The sequence below is a fragment of the Cannabis sativa genome, chromosome 2, assembly GCF_029168945.1.
Source record: "Cannabis sativa cultivar Pink pepper isolate KNU-18-1 chromosome 2, ASM2916894v1, whole genome shotgun sequence".
Classification (NCBI taxonomy): Eukaryota; Viridiplantae; Streptophyta; class Magnoliopsida; order Rosales; family Cannabaceae; genus Cannabis; species Cannabis sativa.
The window spans coordinates 55,555,942-55,580,448 of record NC_083602.1 but is presented as its reverse complement, the minus strand read 5'-3'; the positions used below and the strand labels follow the sequence as shown (position 1 = coordinate 55,580,448).

Here is a 24,507-nt window from a genome sequence, read left to right as displayed (position 1 = left end):
CCCTCCTTAAGTTGGGTCTTAGGGGTGTCACCCCTAAGTATTAGCTTCTATCCCCGAAGGGGGTTAACTATCTTACCACACCCTGGGGAGACCCTCATCGTCAGTGGCTAGCTCAAAAATTTAAATCTCGCAAGAAGCTCAAAGAGGGTTACAAACCCACAAAAATAGTGGGATATTACCATAAGAATCATATTTTAACCACCTCCGATAACCAAGGAGGCAGTTGAGATGGCTTAGCATTGGTCGCGTCTCTTGAATAGAGAAATACTGACCTTTTCCCCTACATAAAGGGTCAGCCATGACTTGGGAAAGGGATTCGAAAAGTTGAGTACTTAGAGAAAAGAGTTTCTGCCATTGTTACTTTTTGCATTCAAGAGCTTGTTCTTGATTTTACAACTCTGATCAATAAAATACAAGAGAAGTAGGCTATTATAACATCTGGGGCCGAATCTCTTTAAATTCCAGTGTCTTTCTTTACATTTATTGTAAATTCTGGTGTCATTCTTCATATTTATTGATAGTTTTTTATTTAAATCTCATTTATTCCGACTCCGCGTTAGTTGGCTAAAAATCTAATCAACACCCACCATTCTCTTCTGACTTTGTATTGAACTGTACATGTCTTATATTGATTTAAAGAAATATTTTTTGTTCTATACATATGGTATCCACTTATTTCTTTTTTCTGTAATTTTGTTAAATGCATGTATATACACTTATATTGCAGTGTACTTATCTGTATTTTTTCTGTAAATTTGATGAATATAAATGTATATATGCATTTATTGTGTTGTAGTTTTAAGTTTATTTTTCTAATAAAATAAAAATTAAAAATATATATATAGTATATTGCATATTAATTTTTTTTAAAAAAATAAATCATGATATAGTGACGCTTTTTATGTGTGGGTGTTATCAGAAAATAATTAAAAAAAATAAAAATTACGTACAGTGACACGCTATGAGTGTAGTTATAATCTTTAGAGTCTAACAACATGAGATTCTAAAAGGTTATAATGACACGCAACGAGAGAGTCCAAAATATTTTAGTCACTTGCCCCAAAGAGTCAGTAATTACTTTTCTTGACGTACCTACATTGGTGATCCACATTGAAGTGTCACTAAATTTTTTAGAGTCCTTTAAAAAGGGTCACTGAATCCCATATTTGTGGTAGTGTTGTTTTGTGTTATTAATGTATTTTTATCATTTTTATTTAAGAAGTTATTTATTTGACAACACTTTTCTTAATTTTAATAAATTAAACAAAATTGCAACAAATTATCTTACTAATTGATTAAATTGATTATAACTAAATTTGAGACGATCATAAGAGAAACGTTCATATTCTTCAATCATTGACAAATAATTTGTTGGACAATACTTAACGCAATTACTAAAAAAAATGTAACAATTATGAAATTAATGTTATAATTAAGTAATCATTTCTTATGAATATCAGTTTCAAATTTTTAATCAGTAACGAATAGATCTATAAAACACACACGTAAACACATACTTCACATGCAATACATTTATTAAATTTAAAATGGATTCCACTGTAAATATATTTTTCACGTACATGTTACATGTCTTTTTATTCTTTTTAGTACTATAGTAATACGTAGCTATAAATATATATATATATATATATATTTATATTTCTGGTAAAAAATATATTAGTTAAATATATACATGTATTTTTTTTTTTCAAAATTTCACTTAAACATCTTTTTTTTTATAAATAGAAAAATTTTAAGGATAAAAATATTAAAAAATTTCTAAACCGACATGAATTATTTTTTTTTTGTCGCCATCTTTTTCATGAATTATTTTTGACGAACTCAAAGCTTAATCATCTTTGTTTTGCAGATGATGTTTTTTTGTTATGTCATGGTGACTTTAAATCTGTCCATCAAATGTTTCAAGGTCTCAAGCTATTTTCTCAAACATAATTAAGTTTGGCAAAATCTGAAATATTTTGTTGTATGGCAGAAAATGAGGTTCAAAGGATAGTTGATGCCTCTGAATTCGGTAGAAGCTTATTATCACTCCGATACTTGAAAATACTGATTTGTGCCAAACAATTACTACCTATAGTTGAATTAAACAAAAGTACTACAACATATTTCTTACTTATTAATTAATAAGTTGATTATAATTATTCCACTCGTGATGACGGTGATAGATGTAAAATTCATATTCTTCAATTAGTGGTAAATAACTTTGGATAATACTCAACATAATTGCAACAAATTATCTTACTAATTAATTAGGTTGATTATAACTAAATTTGAGACGACCGTGAGAGGAAAGTTCATATTCTTCAATCATTGACAAATAATTTGTTGGACAATACTTAACGCAGTTACCATAAAAAAAATATATAAAAATTCTGAAATTAATGTTGTAATTAAGTAATCATTTCTTATGAGTATCAGTTTCAAATTTTCAATCAGTAACGGATAGATCTATAAGACACACACGTAAACACATACTTTACATGCAATACATTTATTAATTTTAAAATGGATTCCATTGTAAATATATTTTTCACGTATATGTTATGTCTTTTTATTCTTTTTAGTACTGTAGTAATACGTAACTATCAAAATATATATTTTGGTAATTAAAAATATATTAGTTATATATATATATATATATATACATTTGTTCATCTTTTTTTTTTTTTTCAAAATTTCACTTAAACATATTTTTTTTCATAAATAGATAAATTTTAAGCATAAAAATACTAAAAAAATTTCTAAACCGACATGAATTATTTTTCTTTGTTGTCATCTTTTTCATGAATTATTTTTGACCAACTCAAGCTTAACCATCTTTATTTTGCAGATGATGTTCTTTTTGTTATGTCACGGCCGGTGACTTTAAATTTGTCTATCAAATGCTTCGAGGTCTTAAGCTATTTTCTCAAACATAATCAAGTATGGCAAAATCTGAAATATTTTATTGCATGGCAAAAAATGAGGTTCAAAGAATATTTGATGCCTCCAAATTCGGTAGAAGCCTATTATCATTCTGATACTTGAAAATACTGATTTGTGCCAAAAAAAAAACTACCTATAGCTGAATTAAATAAAAATATTTCAACATATTTTCTTATTTATTAATTAATAATTAGTTGATTATAATTCCACTATGATGACGGTGATAGGTATAAAATTTATATTCTTGATCAATTATTGATAAATAATTTTGGATAATACTCAACACAATTACGACAAAATATAGAAATTTTAAAATTAATGCTGTAATTATGTAACTATTATCAGTTTCAATTTTTCAATCAACGACGGATAGATCTATAAGACATGCAAGCGATTATAAAGTTCACAAGCAATATACATTTGTTAAATTCAACTGTAGAAAAATTTTCCATTAAATGTCTTTCGTACTGTTTTTAGAAGTATAGTACGTGGCTATCAAAATATATATATTTTGGTAGGAAAAAATGAAATAGCTAAAAATATATATATATACATTATTTGTTTATCTTTTTTATTTATACTTAAACAATTTTTCTTCATTATTAGAGCAAATTTAAGGATAAAAATATTAAAAGAAATTCTAAATTACCCACATGAATTATTTTGCTTTCTCACATAACTAAATTCAGATGGAATAATTTTCTTATCTTGTCCTAATTACTCGATCCCTTGCTAGTAAATCCTTGATATCATAGAAATAATAACACTAATATCAGTTTCCAAACAGAGAATGAATGAATGGAACAACAATCCCAGGTGCTTTCCATTTTCTCTCTGAAATAGTTATAATACGTATGTATATATTTATGTATAGTAATGTTAAAGAAGAAGGTTGTGTATATACATGTGCATGTACTAATTGTATTAATTAATAGTAATTAAGTTATCCAATATATATATATAGGACACCATTATTCTTATCGTTACGCATATACGTTTATTTTTATTCTATTATAGAATAATAAAAAAGAAAATAAATTAATATTAACTTAATTACAAGAGCGGAGCATCCAAAGATAATATGTATTTATGCATTTCAGAATCCTATGTAGCTCGTAAACTTATATACGTTTGAACTTAACCATTTCAGAATAATGCATTTGTTTGAAAATTAGATATATAATATGTATATATTATTAATTCACGAAGAATGAGTGTTCTTGTTCTTTAAAAGCTTTTAGTTTATTATTATGAAGCAAGCTCAAAATTTATATTTAGAGAGAAATGGCAATCGAGTAATGCTATAGTCAGTACTTCGTAGGATTTTATATACCGGGCCATTATTATTTTGGCTGTAATATAAGATAATGATTACTAGCAAGCTATATAGGGTTCCATATATGCCTCTGAAATTTCAGTTACATGTATTTATTATATATGTTATAGTATTATCCTCGTGCACTCGGTTTATAATTAATTAATTAATATATATATAACAGGTAACAGCTATTTATATATATTTTCCCATAAACAATATGCAAGGTTTTTGTCTATGTCTGTATATTTACCATTGTTAGAGGAAAAAACACTCAAATATATGGAAAGGAAAAAAAAAAGGAATACAAGTTTACAAATTTACATAATTACCTTTATTACTCTATTCTATTCCCGTTTCGGATTGCACCAGTTGGGGGTAATTTCGGTACATTAGGGCTTATTTTTCTTTAAATTACAAATGAACCATTAGGGTTCTAGTGATGACTAGGATTTCTTTTTGGTAAATGAACTCTACTTTACCTATATAAAGAGTGGAAATAGGCTAGTAATTTTATCTTCACTACTACAAATCTCAGATCTTCCAAAGTATATTGTCTCAGTATAGAAAAAAATAGCTCTAAATTTTTTCTTCCTAATTCTTTTCTTTTCTCTTTTGGGTATTATAGTAGTTATATATATATAAACAATTCAATATTTTGAGATTCTTCTGTTTGTTTTGTCCCCAGGGCTTATATATATATACTGATCAGAAATGGAAGAAAATGGGTCCTTTGGAGGTGTAGAGCCATATTGGAAAAATAAAAGACCATTGGAACTCGAACTCGAAGGTAATCAAAAAAATGATGATGATGAGCTAAGCAACACTTTGATAATGAATGAGGGTATTATTAGTTCATTACCATTGTGGAAAAAAGCACACTTGATGGACTACTTTAGTGGTGGTAGTAGTAGCAATGGAGCCCCCAGCAAGGCTTTTAATACTACTACCACTATTAATAATAGTAGTACTAATACCCTTTTCTCAGCCCTAATTAATGAAAATCAAGGGCCAAGAGCTGATGAGTTTCCAAGCTTTTGTAATACTAAGGAAAGTTTGGACAATAGGGCTAATGATCATATCCAGTTCAGATATGGTCATAACATAGACCCTAACATGGACCCAAGGAAAATCAAACGGTAAACACACCAAGTTATATTATTTCATTATTCTATATGTTGTTAATTTTGTCAATTTTCTTTATTTCATTTTTCCTAGATCTGATTTCGTTTGAAGAAAATAGCTTGACATATATATATGTTTTATTACCTTGTGTAAGTATATAGATTCTAATTCATTTATATATATTTAGGATAATTTCCAATCGAGCTTCTGCACAAAGATCTAGATGGAAGAAGATTCAATATATCTCAGACATGGAAAACACAGTGAGGGCTTTGAAGGTGTGACAAACCGTGATTTTTTTTTCTTTCTTTTTTTCATATTCTACATTATTTATATATCCTTGTATATTTAATCTAACTAGCAACATTGGCGTACTAATTAACACATTTAAGTACCTTTCAAAAAAAAAAAATTAACACATTTAAATACATTTTTGAGGAATTTCTTTAATATTTCTCTTATGTAGCTATCTAACACAAATTGTTTGTTTAACAATTTTTTTCCCTAAAGTTAATAGTTAAAGCTAGCTAGCACAGTTAAATCAACAATTAATTATCTTTTTTTTTTAGAAAATATTAATTTTAAATATTTAAATTTAATTTTAAAGTATAAAAAAAAATATTATTTATAAATTTTAATATAAATTTAAATTAGACAATAATTCAATTAAATAATTATAACTTGTAACGAATTTATTAGTTATATTATTTAAAATATTTAAATTTATTTTCTTATTTTATTGTTTAATAAAATTAGTTAGATATATTTTTTATAAATAAATTTAAAATTAAATTAAATTTATATATTTAAAAATTATAATTATATTAATTTATTATTATAATTTAAATCAATAATTAGATAATATCATATTTGATACAACTCTAAGCAATGCATATATATATATATGCATATCTGTTACTAATACTTAATCTATATATATTTATATATATAGATTTGAATGGACATTTATATACACCTTATTTATTTATATACGCTAGGGTAGTTCATCAAAATCGAAAAATCACAGTTTAAATCTAGACCGACAATCTGAACCACTATAAATTGTAACCGGAGAATCGTTTTTTGTGATCTGGTTAAATCCGGACCGTTTACTGCATAATGGTTCAATTGCGGTTCGTAATAAATACTTAACGGTTAAACCAGACCCGACCGTTTATTATAAATAATTAATTTATATATATATATTTTAAAGAGGGCATAATCATCCAAGGTTCATTTAGTGAATGCTATAGCATTGTGCCCTTCATTCACTAAACCACACAATAAATAAGTAGAATCTTGGATTCTATCAAAATTAAAAAACTGATCCCTTGTGGGAGTCTTTCTCAAAGGGACAGCCACATAACCACACTGTGTTTAGGCATAATAGACCTGTCCCAAATCAGATTGTATTCCACGTTTTCATATTCGTTTGTTGCATTTTGTCACATAAACCTGAAATGGAGAAGTTAAACTTTTGAAACTCAAATTTAGAGAAAGAAAGCTTTAACTTTTTTTTTCCTTAGTTTACACTATCTTTTTCCAATACCAACTAGCATCAAGTGGAACTCCATAGTCCAACCAATCATCTTTTTTTTTTAAGTAAATAGAGTTAATTCACTTAATCCAAAAGTTATCCTTATTCTTAGTGATAGCCCAAACATGTTTGCTTGTGACACAAAGATTCCATAATGCAATATTTTTGACACCAAGACCTCCCACTTTTTTATCACTATAAATTTCTTACCAAGCCACATGACTATAGAGCCATTTAGCATCTCACCGCCTTTCCAAAGATAAGCACAGAAAATTTTACAGTGATAATTTTTATTCCTTCTTGCTCTTAAGATATCTTCGAACCATACACACTAATCAAATTTATATGCTATCTAGCTAATTAATTTTATGTATATGTACATATGAGATAAAAAGATATATATTATAATTTAATAAAAAAAATTAATATAAATGTAGAGCCAAATATCATCGCTATCTCCTCGAGTTGCATTGTACACAAAAGAGCATCAACTTTTACAATTGGAGCATACTAAGTTGACTCATCAGATATCTGTATATACGAATCAAGAATTACTTGGACAAGGTATATTATATATACATATTTATATAATATTTCACTTGCTTAATATGATAATAATAATAATATTACTCTCTTGATAATATTAATTATAATGTTTAGTGGAATTTGAGAAGAATAAAGCAGAAGTGAACAGGCTGAGGGTACTCTATTTTAAGCAGCAACAACAACAACTACATATACAACAACAGTACCACCACTATTTTCAAGCACCATCATTGCCTCATCATGAAGAGTATTTATCAATGAACCAAATAATGCCTAATTATTTCAATAATCAACCTACCCAGATCTTTCCACACTACCCAGACTTAGGTATATTATATTAATTTATAATTATTAATCAAAATAAAATATTTGACACAATCATTTTACTTTACTGCATCATCACATTTCTTATTATATTCATAACTATATATATAATTGCAAATTACATGTACAATGTAGCTGGTTAAAAATTTAGGTTTATAAAATTGTAGTTGATATCTTATCAATGTGTGCAGATGTTGAATTCGGATGCAATAATATTAATGGTGCTACTGGGAATTATAATCTAATTCAAGATCAAAGTACAAGATCACAGATGGTGAGTAATACAACACTGCAATATGATGTAGATGATAGTGATCATGTTCAAGATCAAACAGGACAATCATGGACGACAACAACAACCAATTTTATCGAAGAACCAAAACAACATGATCATGACATTGAAACCGATATTCAATTCTATAACAACCATTTTGGATCTATACCAGAATATGCATGACTACTTCTACAAAAGATATATATATTGCTGCTCTCCTCATTGTTGCCTTCCATCGTTTCAAAATTTTAAATTGTGTTTAATATTTATTTTTTCTTGATTTAATTTATCAATTACTTTATTATTTATTTGTTTGTGTTGTCAGCTGTTTGTCTCACAACTTAATTACTATTTATTTTATAAATTATTATTACCTCTATTTGTTTATTTTTTAATTATTTTAGTTACTCTTTATTAATTTTTATATATATAAATACTACTATGTTTTTTCTATTATATGTTGTAAATGATATTATGGATGATATAATTAATAATATTATAGTAAGAGTATATTTGGAAGTAACTGTGTAATTACTAGTAGTTACGCAGTATAGTAATTATTACTTACACTGTATATTAAGCAATATATGTTTGGATTATACGGTATAGTAATTACTTATAAATTCTTAATTTCTTATTTTACAAAATAGTTAATAATTACTACACAAAAAAATATTAATTTTTAGTACATAATATTTAAAATGAAAATTTTTTAATAATTATATAATATAATTACACCCAACTCTCATGGGACATGAGATCTTGGAAAGTGTAATTGAAGTCTCTCAATTACCCCAAATTATACAGTACAGTGTAATTACATGATCAAATAAAAACATAAAACTGTGTAATTACTTTCCATTACACTCAATTCTAATTTCCTCCTAGATTTCCAAACGCATCCTAAGAATGTTTAATATCAAATTTTAAATAAATATGTAAAAGTAAATTTTTCATTAAAAAATTATTGTCTGCAGTTTTAAATATAAAATTGTTAATTTTAATTTCTATTGGCAATGAAACCACAAAATAAAAGGAAAGATATTTTTTAAATTATTTTTAATATGTTCTAAAGGGTTGTCAACAAGATATGTTGTATTTCCAAAGAAAGTATTAGCACTAAAGTGAAAATATAACTACTTCAATATATAAATCTTGTTTGCAATTAGTTGAAACCAAAAAAGTTCAACTCTGACCTTGGTCCAAGAAGTGATTCTTCAATGAAAGAAATCTTTAAAGAATCATTTTCATAAAGGATGAAACATTAACTCGGATTATATCTTCTAATTTGATGTTAATGATGTCTCTTGGAACTAAAATAGTAGATTCCTTTCACGCTCTATTCACCATCTCTAAGAACCTATACCACCATAACACATATAAAGAATATTAGTGGTTATGTTGTAAACACACTCAAAACAAAACTTTGGTAGATTCTACCTCAAATAGCAATAAACAACTAAAATAAACTAGAAATAATTAAGATAAAATAAATAGATAAATCACAACTAGGTTTATATTGGTTCGACTTAATTAATAGCAGACTCCAAGTCTTCCAAGAGGTTCCACTATGAGAAAATAAATTTGTTATAAATTTATCTCAAATCGATTGGAGAACATGACATGCATGCATAAGACATAGATGAGAAACCAAAGAACCCATTTATATCGAAGAACTTGAACAATCACTCAACCCTCACAACTCTCTTCCCACATCCCATACAAATCCCTCAAAAATATTTCCCAAACCCCTACTCTCAATTCTCTCTCTAGAATCTCTACTGCTATCTCTCTCCTATTTTCCCTTTTCCTTTGACTTAATGAAAATGAGGTTAGACTTCAAAATATATATGTATTGATCTGCAACACAAAATACCAAGAAAGTCATCATTTAGTGAGTCTGTAACAGATCTTAACAACTCAAACCAATCTGACAAATTGTTAGTCGGAACTGTTAGGTTTATGAGAATTACAAACCACATGTGGCTAATAAAGTAATATAATCAAGAGTAGCATAGCTAAGTAGGATTTAGGAAAGTTAATATACCACATTTTGAAACTGATATGTAAATAATTCTTTAGAGTGTATGGTATACCAAACTCATTGATGAAATAAAACCATAAGCATTAATAAAGTAAAATAGTAATAATAATAAATTAGAATTTAAAAAATAGTATCGCTCACTACACAGAAAAAAAAAAAGATTTAGCGACTTATATATTTGGGAAGACATTAAAAATCATTTGTCTCTTTCATATAATGGGAGACACAGATTCTAAAGTCGTAACCAACTCAAGATATAACGAGTGCAGTCATGGAAATTAATATTAAAAATATGTAAATTATTCTCATAAATATACAAATTAAATTGAAATTATCATGTCTAACAAAGTTAAATTGAAGCATCTAGAGATATTCAAGAAACAATTTTTTTTTAAAAAATATATATATCTATATATTATACTAATATTAATAATCAAATAATTGTACCATGATATTTTATAAATTTTTATGTATATTAATCATTGCATGTTAGTTTTTTTTTTTAAGTAAATTGTTATTTTCTATTTTTAATATTATTTTAATATTTTCAATTAACTAACGTCCTAAACAAAATAATAGTTTTAAGATATCTTCAATAAACTAACATTAAAGATAATTTCATAAATTAAACTGAAGTTAGGAATAAGTAAATAATTTATTTATATATGTTTGCACGTAATATCTTTATATATTAAAAGTGTCTATCTAACGGCATTTCTTGGTTTAACATTCTTGGTTTAACAGAATATACTTAAAAATAAAAGAATATTCTGTTAAATTTAACGATTAGGTTTGATCTCCCGTTAAAAAATAAACCCAATAATTAAACCCAAAAAATTAAACAATCTTTTAAATAAACAATCTTTTAAATATTAATAATCTCTTTTTAAATTAAAAAAATCATCTTAACCACATATCTCTCTAACAAACTTATCTTGGGAGAATATTAATAATTTTTTTATTTATTTTTTAAAAATAAAAGAATATTCTGTTAAATTTAACGATTAGGTTTGATCTCCCGTTAAAAAATAAACCCAATAATTAAACCCAAAAAATTAAACAATCTTTTAAATAAACAATCTTTTAAATATTAATAATCTCTTTTTAAATTAAAAAAATCATCTTAACCACATATCTCTCTAACAAACTTATCTTGGGAGAATATTAATAATTTTTTTATTTATTTTTTAAAAATAAAAGAATATTCTGTTAAATTTAACGATTAGGTTTGATCTCCCGTTAAAAAATAAACCCAATAATTAAACCCAAAAAATTAAACAATCTTTTAAATAAACAATCTTTTAAATATTAATAATCTCTTTTTAAATTAAAAAAATCATCTTAACCACATATCTCTCTAACAAACTTATCTTGGGAGAATATTAATAATTTTTTTATTTATTTTTTTTTAAAAAAAATATTGATAAAATATCTAGAAAAGATAATATAAAAGAAGATTGATTGTGTTGACTTAAAGATTTTTGGGCTTGGACTTAAAAAAATAATAATAAGAAAAGATGAAATGGGCTATAATTAGTATTTACCTTATATGTTTGTGCTTATTTTTAGTTTTATTTTTAATTTTACCACCAAGAGGAGAAGATTGAAAAATATTAGAATATGAAAATATTATTGGTGTTTATTAGTAATTTGCAAAGAATGTGAAAGTCTATAAATATATAGTTGTGTAGCTATTATTAGATATGGAATGAGATAATAAAACTTTTTTCAATTAGAAGATTAATGTACATTTTACTATTAATAACATATATTATTATAACACAACTATGTTTTACTTACTAAATATACTGACACATATTTTATTTTTATAAAACAAATCGTTCAAATAATTATACTATTTTAATTATTAATTAAAATAAAAAACTAAAATATTAAATAAAACTAACACTACGTAGCTTGGCACGTAACAATCACCTAGTATATATATACATATATATCAATTATTTCTTTCTTATTTGATATATTTTCTTACACTTGCTATTTTCTTATACGCTTTTTATTTTGTTAGCCACTCTGTACTTAATTTTATTTTGTTAGCCACTCTTCTTCATTATTCTTAATTAATTAATTCAATTTTACTCTTTCTTATTTTTTTCTCCACTTAATGTGTAAATTTTTTCTTTTATTTTTCACTCACCTGATTTATTTTGATACGTTCAGATAGTAATTACTTATGAATTTTTAATTTCTTATTTGACAAAATGGTTAGTAATTACTACACTGAAAAATAATAATTTTTAGTACAAAATATTAAAAATGATTTTTTTTAGTAATTACATAGTGTAATTACACCCATGGGGCATGAGAATTGGAGAGTGTAATTGAAATTTCTCAATTACCTCAAATTATACAGTACAGTGTAATTACATGATCAAACAAACACACAAAACTGTGTAATTACTTTCCATTACACTCAAATCCATTTTCCTCTTAGATTTCCAAATGCGTCCTAAGAATGTTTAATATCGAATTTGAAATGAATATATAAAAGTAAATTTTTATTAAAAAATTATTGTCTAAAGTTTTAAATATAAAATTGTTAATTGTAATTTCTATTAGCAATGGAACCACAAAATAAAAGGAAATATATTTTTTAAATTATTTTTAATAAGTTCTAAAAGGTTATCAACAAGATATGTTGTCTTTCCAAAGTATTATTACTAGGTGAAAATATTACTTCAATATATAAGATCTTGTTTGCATGTTGAAATCAAAAAATTTCATCTCTAACATTCTCGGTCCAAGAAGTGATTCTTCAATGAAAGAAATCTTTAAAGGATCATTTTCATAAAGGATGGAACGTTAGCTTGAATTAAATCTTCTAATTTGATGTTAATGATGTCTCTTGGAACTAAAATAGTAGATTCCTTCCACACTCCATTCACCATCTCTAAGAACCTGTACCACCATAACACAAATAAAAAATATTAGTGGTTATGTTGTAAACACACACTCAAAACAAAACTTTAGTAGATTTTATCTCATATAGCAATAAACAACTAAATTAAACTAGAAACCATTAAGATAAAATAAATAGATAAATCACAACTAAGTTTATATTGGTTCGACCTAATTAATGGCAGGCTCCAGTTCTTCAAAGAGGTTTCACTATGAGAAAATAAATTTGTTATAAATTTATCTCAGATCGATCGGAGAACATATCATTACATAGGATATAGATGAGAAACCAAAGAACCCATTTACATTGAAGAACTTGAACAATCACTCAACCCTCACAACTCTCTTCTCACATCCCATACAAATCTCTTAAAAGTATTTCCCAAACCCCTACTCTCAATTCTCTCTCTAGAATCTCTACTGCTATCTCTCTCCTCTTTTCCCTTTTCCTTTGAGTTAATGAAAATGAGGCTAGACTTCAAAAGATATAGGTATTGATCTGCAACACAAAATACCAAGAAAGACATCATTTAATGAGTCTGTAACAAATCTTAACAACTCAAACCAATCTGACAAATTGTTAGTCGGAACTGTTAGGTTTATGAGAATTACAAACCACATGTGGCTAATAAGGTAATAAAATCAAGATTAGCGTAACTAAGTAGGATTTAGGAAAGTTAATATACCACATTCTGAAACTGACATGTGAATAATTTTTTAGAGTACGTGCAAGGTATACCAATACAATTACTAATATTATAAATTTAATTTTAAAAATTATCAAAAATGTCTATGTTTCTCTTATATATTTTAACATTATAAAAAATTATTAACGATTCGCAAGGAACTAACTCATAGCAGTATTGGGCACCACTAATATATACCTAGTTCTAATATTGTGGGCACCACTAATATGGAGCACTAAAAATCTATCCTTTGGTGGTAGATTAGTGCTTATTTATTCTGTGTTACTCACAATACACATATATTGGAGTCAAATTATGTTTCTGCCTAAGAAAGTCATCAAGGAGATAGAAAGCATATGTAGAAGCTTCCTCTGACAAGGGAAGGACATGATGGCAAGGGTAGGATGTATAGCATGGGAAAGTCTGTGTAAACCTAAGAAAGCTGGGGGCCTGGGCTTGTTAAATATTGGTACTTGGCATGCTGCAGCAATGATCAAACATATGTGTGGGCAGTTGCAAAAAAGAAGAACAGCTTGTGGGTTAAATGGGTGTACTGTATGTACATAAAACAACACAACTGTTGGGAGTACAATGCTCCTCTTCACAGCAGCTGATATTGGAGTCAAAATTAAAGACAAAGTTAAGCTTTTGGTGCAGACAAATATGTTCACTCCTAATGAGTATAAAATTGCAACAGGTTATTGCTTGTTTGATTATTAGATGCATGAAAGAGTTAAATGGTGCAATGAAGTCTGGTCTAGGCTTAATACACTAAAGCATAGCTTCATGACACAGGTTAAAGCTCGGTTAAAGTGGCATACCACTGCTGGTAACCTACAAGGCCTGCTGAAGTGGATAAGGAAAGCTAAGCATTCTAAATTTAAGAAGAGTTCGTAAAGTCGGCTAAAATAGAAACCTTAGTTTACGTGATTTGAATTGCTAAAAATGATATGTTATGGAACTCGAATAGGATGCAGGTTGCTGAGTCGATGCAACAGCTAAAATGGATGGTTAAAAATAGAGTAATTCTTGTAATGCCAAAAAAAGTAAAGTAAAAAAAAAAATAGAGAATGGTTTCAGTTTTTGTAAATATCATTGTATAGGTAAATTTAAGGCCTTCTACTTCTAGATGAAGGTGTTTTTAGGTTGTACAAAAAAGTTATTAGAGTAATAAAAATATAATCTAGTTCATAAAAAAAAAAAAAAATTATTGTGGACTCAAAATCCTCTAATTCTCCACCCATATTATATACCAATTAAAATTGTAAGAAGTACTCATTAATTAAATTCCTAATAAATTACAATTTATAAACTTGCTGATATATATTTTTTTGCACATTTATTGATATATTAAAAGTGTCTTTCTTAATTTAAATGTTTTATTATTTAATTGTACCAGGTCATTATAATTTCAGCTGTAATATAAGGATAATGATTACTGGCAAGCTAGGGTTCCATATGTGTCTCTGAAATTTCAGTTACATATAATTATAATATACAGGTTAGTATTATCCTCGTGCACTCAGTAATTAATTAATATATATTATACAATAGGCAACAGCTATATATCATTTTTCCCATACAATATGATGTGTCTATATCTATAGTTACCATTGTTAGAGAAAAACACACAAAAATATATGGAAAGAGAAATTAAGAGAATCAGCTTATGAATTTACATAATTACCCATACTATCACATTCTATTTCCTTTTTGGATTGCACAAGATGAGGGTACTTTCGGCATTTTAGGGCTTATTTTTCTTTGAAACAAATGAACCATTAGGGTTCGAGTACGTGGAGGGTATTTTTTTGGTAAATGAACTCTACTTTACCTATATAAAGAGTGCAAATAGGCTAGTAATCTTCACTACTACAAATCTCAGATCTTCCAAAGTATATTGTCTCAGTATAGAAAAGTAGTACAGCTCTAAATTTCTTCTTCCTAGTTCTTTTCTTTTCTCTTTTGGGTATCTTAGTAGTCATATATATATAGTCTTGTACTTCTTATAAATAATACAATATTATATATATTTTGTGATTAATTCTTCTATTTTGTTTTGTCCGCAGGGCTGAGAAATGGAAGAAAAGGGACCCTTTGGAGGTGTAGAGCCATATTGGAAAAATAAAAGACCATTCGAAGATAATCATAATGATGATGATGATGATGATGATGATGATGAGCTAAGCAAAATTTTGATGATGAATAAGGGTATTAGTTCATTACCAGTGTGGAAAAAAGCACACTTGATGGACTACTTTGGTGATGGTGGTGTTGGTAGTAGTAGCAATGAAGTCCCCACTAAGGCTTTTAATACTAATATTACTGCTAGTAGTACTACTAATAATACCCTTTTCTCAAACCTAATTAATGAAAATCAAGGGCCAAAAGTAGCTGAGTTAATTCCAAGCTTTTGTAATACTAAGGAAAGTTTGGACAATAGGGCTAATGATATCCAGTTCAGATTAGGTCATAACATAGACCCTAACATGGACCCCAGGAAAATGAAACGGTAAACACAACAGTTATTATATAATTTCATTATTCTAGCTATGTTGTTTTGTTAATTTTCTTTATTTTTGCTAGATCTGATTTCGTTTGAAGAAAATAATAAGTTGGCCTTGTTATTTCATTTGTATATGTATAGGATAATTTCCAACCGAGCTTCTTCACAAAGATCTAGAATGAAGAAGGCTCAATATATCTCTGACATGGAAAACACAGTGAAGGCTTTGAAGGTGTGATAACCGTAATTTTTTTTATTTATTAAATATTTTAATATAGGATTAATTACTTTAATTATCTATCCTTGTATATTTAATCTAGCTATAGCAACATTATTGGCATATACTAATTATTATAACACATTTAAATGCATATCTTTAATGACATGATTTTTTTTTTAAAAAAAAATAATGGATTTGAAATGACATTTATATACATTTTATTTGTACATAAGCATACGTTTCAAAGAATTAGTACATAATAGATTTGATACAAAATAATATATAATAATTTTAGGAATTATTTCAAAAAAATACAAAAACAATAAAAAGAAATTACAAAAAATACAATTGTACGAAATTTTAAATATTTTTTTTATGGTTTTTTAAGATTTTATTTACATAAAATACAATCATTTGATGTATTTTTATATTGTACTCTTATTATTTTGTTGTTTTGATTTTTTATTGTTTTTTTTTATATTGTTTTGATATTGTTTTCTTATTATTTTTATGTGATTTTCTTGGTTTTTTACTCTTATTTTTACAAACACCATAAAAATGTGAAAAAATAAATAAATGTGAAATTGTAAAAAGTTTTCCAAAAATAATTTATGTAAATTTATTTTCATAATTTTAATTAAAAAACATTTCTAATTTGTTGTATGAACTATAACAAATATAGTTATTATCGTGGTATATATTTTATAACTTAGAGAAGATTTATATTGCCTCAAAATTTTGGTTTACAACCTATACAACACTTCTCTCTCAAAAAAGTTTGAAAAATCTATTTACAAATTTTCCATCTTTGTATCTCTTTACTATAACTTTTCTTGGCAAAAACAAAAGAAACTTTGCTCTTTTCTTTACATCATCTTTAATTCATTTTATAATTACTGCCCTTGTCAAACACATTCCATTCCATAACACTTCATTTCTATTTTACCAAAATCGATATACTATAGTGCTGCAAGAGAAACAACCATTACCATTTTCGAGCTTTGGTAATTTTCGCCTGAGCCAGCCACCTAATAAGACCTGATATTTCCATAGCCTTGGTTCTCCATATGACAACCAAACTTTTAGTTCATTCAAGCACCTGCTACTATATTGACAATTAAAGAAGAGGTGTTCAAAGGTTTCATCATCATCTTCACTCATACCATATACATTTGCATCTGTGGTGATATTAAATTCTAGCTTTTATCTAGAGCCTCTTTAGAACGGCTAACCATAAGATAAAACTATGCTTAAGCATATTTAATCTGCTCCAAACTACAACAGCCCAATGAATTGTATCATAATCTCGTGTAAGTAGTTTGTACCCCTATTGAATATTATATGTACTTGCTTTAAGGAATTGAAAGCTAGTACTAGATTTAAATTGATTCTTGGTTGCCACAATATGCTTCTAGTACTAACTTTTATTTGATGGAATTTGCAATCCCACTACACTTCCCTTTCAAATATATATTATGAATTCACTTAACCCAAAGATCTTCTTGTTTGGTGGAAAATGTCCAAACATATTTACTGATGGACAATTGTATTCCATAGTGTAGTCTTTCTAAACCCAAGTCCATCTTCTTTCTTCGGTTTGCACATTTCTTCCCAAGAAACATTACTAGGACCTACATAGTTTGCTACCCCTTTCCAAAGGAAAGCAATACAAATGGAATTATTTCTTTTCAATGTTTTTTTTCGGTAGCAACATGATTTGAGCTCAGTATAAGTGAATAGAAATCAAGATAGAGTTAATCAATAATATTACTTGTCCAGCAAAAGAGAGATTTTAGGAGCTCAATACATTGATTCTTTTAGTCATCTTCTCAACCAGTATCTCACTTTCAGAGCTTAGAAGCCTACAGGCTACAATGCGAATTCCAAGATACCTAAATGGTAAAGAGCTTCTAAAGTAGCCGAAGATACCTAGAACTCTTTGTATTTCCCTTTCTTCCATCCCACAAAAATAGAAGGCTGAATTGGCTTCACTTGGTTGAAGGCCTGAGGTTTGAGAATAGCTTAAGATCTAGTAGAATCAAGTATATTGACTTGAAATCTCCATGACAAAAGAGCAAAACATTATTCTTAAATCATAGATGATTCAGTTCCAACTCTCATCTGTGTTGTCAATATTTATCATTATTTTCAAGAGATACTCTATTCCCAAAATAATATAACTCAGATATCGAATTCCCTTATCTCGTAGTTAAGTATATTGAGTACATATAACAATAAAAGTTTAAAATTACAAAAGAAAAATAGTTGTTATGTAATATTGGTTAGTCTTTTTCTTCTTTTGAAAAGAATATCAGTGTATCTTACAATTTTAGATTTTTTATGTGAGTTTTATTTATTTTATGAAAAGTGATCCCGACATTAAACATAAACAATTTGTCCCTAAAAATTCTTTATAAGATTTGTGGGATATAAACTTAATGAAAACACATTTGTGGATATGTTGATGCTCGAGGACACAATCTTTATGTGTCTGTAGAACAATTGTTGGTGCATTTGAGAGCTTTTGTTAAAAGTAGTATATATCTAGATCTTAATGATTCTTAATTAAATAGTCACATATAATTTTTTTACTTTTTTTTAATTGTACTAATAATTTTTTATTTCTTCTAGCTAAGATATTCTTGATCCATATACACTGATCAACATATTATCTAATTGACTTTATATATATATATTAGATAAAGAGATTATATTACAATTAATTATTGTTAATAGAAAATTTTAATAAATGCAGTGCCAAATATTATCGCTATATCCTCGAGTTGAATCGTACGCCAAAGAGTATCAACTTTTGCAATTGGAGCACAATAAGTTGACACACCAGATATCTGTATACAAAGATCAAGATTTACTCGGACAGAGTATATATACATATTTATAAAATACATAATCACTTTCTTAATATTATATATCTAATAATAATAGTATTTACTCTATTAATATTAATATTATTATACTTTTCAGTGGAAATTGAAAAGAACACAACAGAAGTGAACAGGTTAAGAGTACTCTATAAGCAGCAACAACAACAATTATATGAACAACAACAACAATTCCAAGCATCATCAATGGCTCATCATGAAGGGAATTTATCAATGAATCAAATAATGCCTAATTTCAATAACCAACCTACCGACATCTTTCCACACCACCCAAATCCAGGTATATTATATAAATTTAGAGTTATTTCATTAATTTATAATTAGTAATCAAGATAAAATATTTGGCACATCTTTGTTGGTCATTTTAATTTGCTACATCATCACATCTGATATTATTTATAATTTTATATATATACAATTACATATTACATGTACATTAGCTAGTTGATTACTAAGTTCATAAATTTATAGCTGATCTTATATGAATCAATGTATGCAGATATTGAATTTGAAGGCAATAATATCAATGGTATTACTAGGAATTATAATCCAAATCAAGATCAAAGTACAAGATCAATGATGGTGGGTAACACAATAGCACTACAACATGATGATGATCATCATGTTGAAGATCAAACAAGAGTACAATCATGGATGTCGACAACAACCAATTTCATCAAGGAACCAAAACAACATGATCATCATGACATTGAAACTAATATTCAATTCTATAAGAACCATTTTAGATCTACACCGGAATATGCATGACTACATTTACAAGATATAGATACTGTTATTGCTCTCCATGTTTGTTGCATTTTCATCGTTTCAAAATTTTAATTTGAAATATGAATATTTATTTTTCCTTAATTTAATTTATGCAATTACTTCATTATTAATTTATTTGTGTTGTTAGTTGTTTCCCTCACAATTTAATTATTATTTATTTTATAATTAAATTATCATTACCTCAGTTTGTTTATTTTTTTTAATTATTTTAGTTACTTTTAATTATTTATATATAGATAAAATGTGTGCTTAGTAATGTATTAATTTTTTTTATATTAATATGTAAATTAATATGATATATGATATAAAATGGCATATTAAAAAAATATTAATATAAAGTTTGAAATGAATATAAAAAAAAGTTATTATCTCTAAAGTTTTAAATATAAAATTTTTGATTGTAGTCTTTAATGGCAATGAAACGGGAACCACAAAACAAAAGGAAAGACGCTTTGATTAAAAAAATAAATTAATTTTAATAAATTTTGAAAGGTTGTTAGATTATAAACATTACTTCATAAATGGTTGGTGTCAATAAGACATGATAGAAATATAACTACTTCTATATAATCTTGTTTGCAAGTTGAATATATCCAAGAACATTTCATCTCTAAAATTCTTGGTCGATTCGAGAAGTGATTTTCCAATAAAAGTGGCTAGATTAATCAATCTTTAAAGAGTCATTTTCATGAATGATGAGACATCAACTCGGATGACATATTCTTCCAATTTGATGCTAAGGATCTCTCTTGAAATTAAAATAGTAGATTCTTTCCATACTTTATTCACCATCTCTAACCACCTATACACCATAACATAAAAAGAATTATTCTTTTTACTAGCTAATAAAGAAGTATAATCATAAGCAGCACACTATTAGAAAAAATATATTTTGTAACTTTTTTTAACTAAAAAAACTTAAAAAACAACACTAGTAAAAGTGTTGCCTCCTACACTCTTGCCAAAACTTAGGGTGCTAAAGCAACACTAACAAAATGTTGTCTATTGTAATGTTTAATTTTTATAAAAAAAAAAATAAATAAATAAATATTATGTAACACTTTTATTATAAGTGTTACCATTAATAAAATAATTTATATATATATTTTTATACTGTGAATATGGAGAAAAAAAGAATGTTATTTGAATTTTTTTATATATATAAAATCTTGACAGTATTTTATATATATATATATATAATATTCTAATTCTAAAAATGTAACAAAATAAATTTTAGAAATTTTTACACTAAAAATCTAAAATGATAAATTTATTACATTAATACCTATACACGGCTAAACCAACTTTTTTACACATCTTTTATATTTTATTACTATTTTACCACATGCACACACAATTCAACCTTTTTTGACACGTGATTGATTGATTGATGCATTACATCAATCACTCTATACATCATTTCTCTCTTTTTTCTCTTCTTTTTCCTTTTATTTTCTATTTCTTTTTCAGTTTTTTTTTTTTAAAAAATAATAACCTTCATAGCTAACACTTCCCTCTTCACAATCACAACTCCATTTTCACTCTTCTTTTTGTTCTTCAAATTTTTTTTCAACTCCCATCAACCATTTTCTCTCTTTTTATTTTTCTCTTAATATATAAATATGGTTGTAACTTATTCTTCATCAACTCCTTCCCTTGTTCAAAAAAAAATTTCTAAAATGGAGTTGAAATCTTTAGCTAATAGAAACAAGGGTAAACGACATGTTGTTGAGGATGATGACTCTAATTTTGCTCCATTGTCGAAACGTGGGCGAGCTCTTCCAAAGAAGAAATCAAAGGTGGCAGCCCATGAAAAAATTCCTCAAGATGATGCTAAAAAAAATGATCAAGATGGAGTTGGTCTTCAGTATAAGGTTTGATTTTAGTTTCTTTTTGGTTTCGCCCCTATTTAAAATTTGTTTGTATTTGCCATTTGTGTGTCTTGTGTTTTTCGATTTTACTATTCTAGGTTTTTTATTTTAGCATTTCGTTTGGTTTTTTAGGGCTACTATTTTTTTAGTTTAATTTATTTGTTCTTTTTATGGGTTTTTCATTTTCGTTTGTTTAGTCTTAAAAACTGTTTCATTTTGTTGTCTTTTTTTTTTTTTTTTCTGTTTTATGTTTTTCCAGATGTTTTATTCTTTTTCATTTCAGTTTTTTCATTTGATCTATTCTAAGTTTGTATTAGTTTTTTCACAGTTTTTTAATAGTGTAAACACGTTCTGTATCTATTTTTTTGGAAATATGTTTTTGTCTAGTTGTTTCCTATCCATTTGTATATCATCAATGGGTAACAATTTAATTTATCATGGATGTTGATGTTCAAAGAGTTTTTTCTGTATTTTAGTTTGTTTACAGTTATTTTGTAGTTTTATTATAGTTTTGCTACTTGCATATTATATAAACTATCTTAGAACGATAATGCAACTATAATGCAACCAAAACAAAAAATAAACAGACTTATACGTAACGTGTTGTCCCTTAATTCAAATTTGCTCTTCTTATTCTGTTTTTTTTTAAAATATATTCCACATTGGAAACCAATAATCAACCAAAATGCAACTATATATAACGTAGATCTATTATTCATGAGATTTTTTTTAAAAAAAATTTCACATCATACCTTGTTTTGGATTCGGGGGGAGCTCTAGATCTATTTGTTACAGATCTACATTTCATGAATCCGGATTTCGATATTAGGGGGAGTTGTTTTGATCGAATAAAACCGAAAATAATTGTGTAATTTTAGTTTCTTCCCAGTTTTTCTGGTTTTTTTTCGTAAATTTCTATTTAGATCATTGCAGGTCTTCTTTTCCAGTTGATTTCGCCGGAATTAATGGTTGTATTTTCTTCGTTTTGGTTTCATTTTAGTTGTTTTGCGGTTTTGAAACGATCAAGGTATGTCAGCTTCAATGTTCGCTCCGTGCAGCTAAAGGTTTAGTGCATGTGGTATTTTTGTAAATATTTGTATGTGGACTGTATAAATGTTTAATGGGCCGGCCCATAGTATTTTTGTAATTTTTTTTCCTTTTTTGTATTTTTCTGTTTTTTTCCCTAAATTTTATAGTGCATTAACAAAATTTAAACTAACAAATGTAATAAAATGAACAATTGATTGCTATATATCTATTCTATATAAAGTGTGCCTATATAACTAAAATTCTTCATTTATGAGAAATGTATGAGTGAATTTTTATTTTTATTTAATAAAATCATAAAATATTATTTATATATAATAAAATAATAATAAAACAAATCCTATTAATATTTGAACTGATATTAAATATTTCCTTATACCATCAAAATTTGCACTGCCCATATCTTTCGAAAAATTCATCACGTATATCTTAGCACTGCCCACATGGTTGAAAAATTGGGATGTTTCGATTCGGATATCTTAGCAGCCATGGACCAAGCGATTTCCGATCGTGTCCATATAATTTCTCTTTCCGTTGGGGCAATGGACATGCTGCTGTACTATTTGTACTCGATCGCAGTTGGGGCATTCGGGGCATCCCAACACGGCGTCTTCGTTTCCTGCTCCGCTGGTAACTCCGGTCCCCCAACAGTAGTGTCCCCCATTTTACTAATTGTTGTTGAGTTGATTATACCCCTATTCATGGTGGATGAGGTTTTCCAAAGTCAAATCAAATTGGGTTGTGTAAAAATGTCTCAATAGTTTATAGCAGATGTCTTATGTTAGTTATTTATTCAGAGATTTGTGTTTAGTTTATTTGTGAACTGTACTATGTTTTGGACACCCTTTTGTTCTGTTTCTGAGATAAATTTTAGAGACTATTAACCGAGCTTCTTTATTTTTGTTGATGGTTGACACTGTTATTTGTTTGATTCTGTTGCTGTTATAATTGTTCATATTATTATACTGATGCAGGGTTGTAAGACAAAACCTGGATTAAGGAACATAATATGTTCAATCCGGAAAGAACAAAAAGGTTGGTGGAAAAGATTATTGAAAACAGAAGAAAAACAAGCACCTTACCTGAAAGTTGATTGGAACAAGTGGTGTGATGAGGATGAGGAAGAGTCGAGATGTAAGTTGATCATACCCTTTTCGTTTATCGAGTTTATTTTTGAAATATACTTTCTCATATGCTGCTGCATTGGTATTTGGATCTGAAGTTTGAGTTTTGTTAAATTATAATGGGAGATGCGGAGAAGAAAAAAAGTAGGCTATATGGTGTTTATTAGTTCATCGGGGAACAGGGTTTGCGTTGATTGGTGTCTGATAACAAATAGATTGGTGCATAAATAGGCGAAAGTAAGAATAGAGTCAAAGTTAGAAGTTCGGTTCAAGGACTTAGAAGCTTAACTTTACTGTACTGTTTTTTATTTGGATTGATTATATTCCATAG

At 27.1% G+C, this 24,507-nt stretch overlaps 3 protein-coding genes across 4 annotated transcripts in view; all 3 read left to right on the top strand.

Annotated features, from left to right (window-relative positions):
• Positions 1-23,176, top strand: part of LOC133035017 (protein CONSERVED ONLY IN THE GREEN LINEAGE 160, chloroplastic-like) — an 87,105-nt gene extending 63,929 nt beyond the window's left edge. Inside the window, exon 4 of the transcript XR_009686302.1 lies at positions 23,006-23,176. The gene's annotated coding sequence lies outside the window, so the exon portion shown is untranslated. The remainder of the gene's footprint in view (positions 1-23,005) is intronic.
• On the top strand, positions 4,687-8,741 carry LOC133033999 (uncharacterized). The gene is made up of 6 exons (XM_061109033.1): positions 4,687-4,809; positions 4,950-5,400; positions 5,574-5,664; positions 7,361-7,487; positions 7,584-7,796; positions 7,985-8,741. Exons 2-6 carry the CDS (start codon positions 4,976-4,978, stop codon positions 8,248-8,250), a joined length of 1,122 nt encoding a protein of 373 aa, XP_060965016.1. The 5' UTR covers positions 4,687-4,809; positions 4,950-4,975; the 3' UTR covers positions 8,251-8,741.
• LOC133033998 (basic leucine zipper 34-like) lies at positions 15,517-20,309 on the top strand. 2 transcript variants are annotated; one of them, XM_061109030.1, is made up of 6 exons: positions 15,517-15,637; positions 15,786-16,228; positions 16,364-16,454; positions 19,198-19,324; positions 19,428-19,625; positions 19,845-20,309. In XM_061109030.1, the coding sequence occupies exons 2-6, from the start codon at positions 15,795-15,797 to the stop codon at positions 20,111-20,113; spliced, it is 1,119 nt and encodes a 372-aa protein (XP_060965013.1). In that variant the 5' UTR covers positions 15,517-15,637; positions 15,786-15,794; the 3' UTR covers positions 20,114-20,309. The 2 variants fall into 2 exon arrangements, with proteins under 2 accessions (XP_060965013.1, XP_060965014.1); XM_061109031.1 differs by lacking the exon at positions 15,517-15,637 and having other exon boundaries at positions 15,667-16,228.
• Positions 23,177-24,507: the final 1,331 nt, after the last annotated feature.

Bases quoted from the DNA above. Each gene is read 5' to 3' on its own strand.
- LOC133033999 (XM_061109033.1), top strand. From the start codon at position 4,976: ATGGAAGAAAATGGGTCCTTTGGAGGTGTAGAGCCATATTGGAAAAAT. The intron at 7,488-7,583 runs GTATATTATATA...TATAATGTTTAG, and splicing joins TCAAGAATTACTTGGACAAG to TGGAATTTGAGAAGAATAAA. The intron at 7,797-7,984 runs GTATATTATATT...CAATGTGTGCAG, and splicing joins TCCACACTACCCAGACTTAG to ATGTTGAATTCGGATGCAAT.
- LOC133033998 (XM_061109030.1), top strand. From the start codon at position 15,795: ATGGAAGAAAAGGGACCCTTTGGAGGTGTAGAGCCATATTGGAAAAAT. The intron at 19,325-19,427 runs GTATATATACAT...TATACTTTTCAG, and splicing joins TCAAGATTTACTCGGACAGA to TGGAAATTGAAAAGAACACA. The intron at 19,626-19,844 runs GTATATTATATA...CAATGTATGCAG, and splicing joins TCCACACCACCCAAATCCAG to ATATTGAATTTGAAGGCAAT.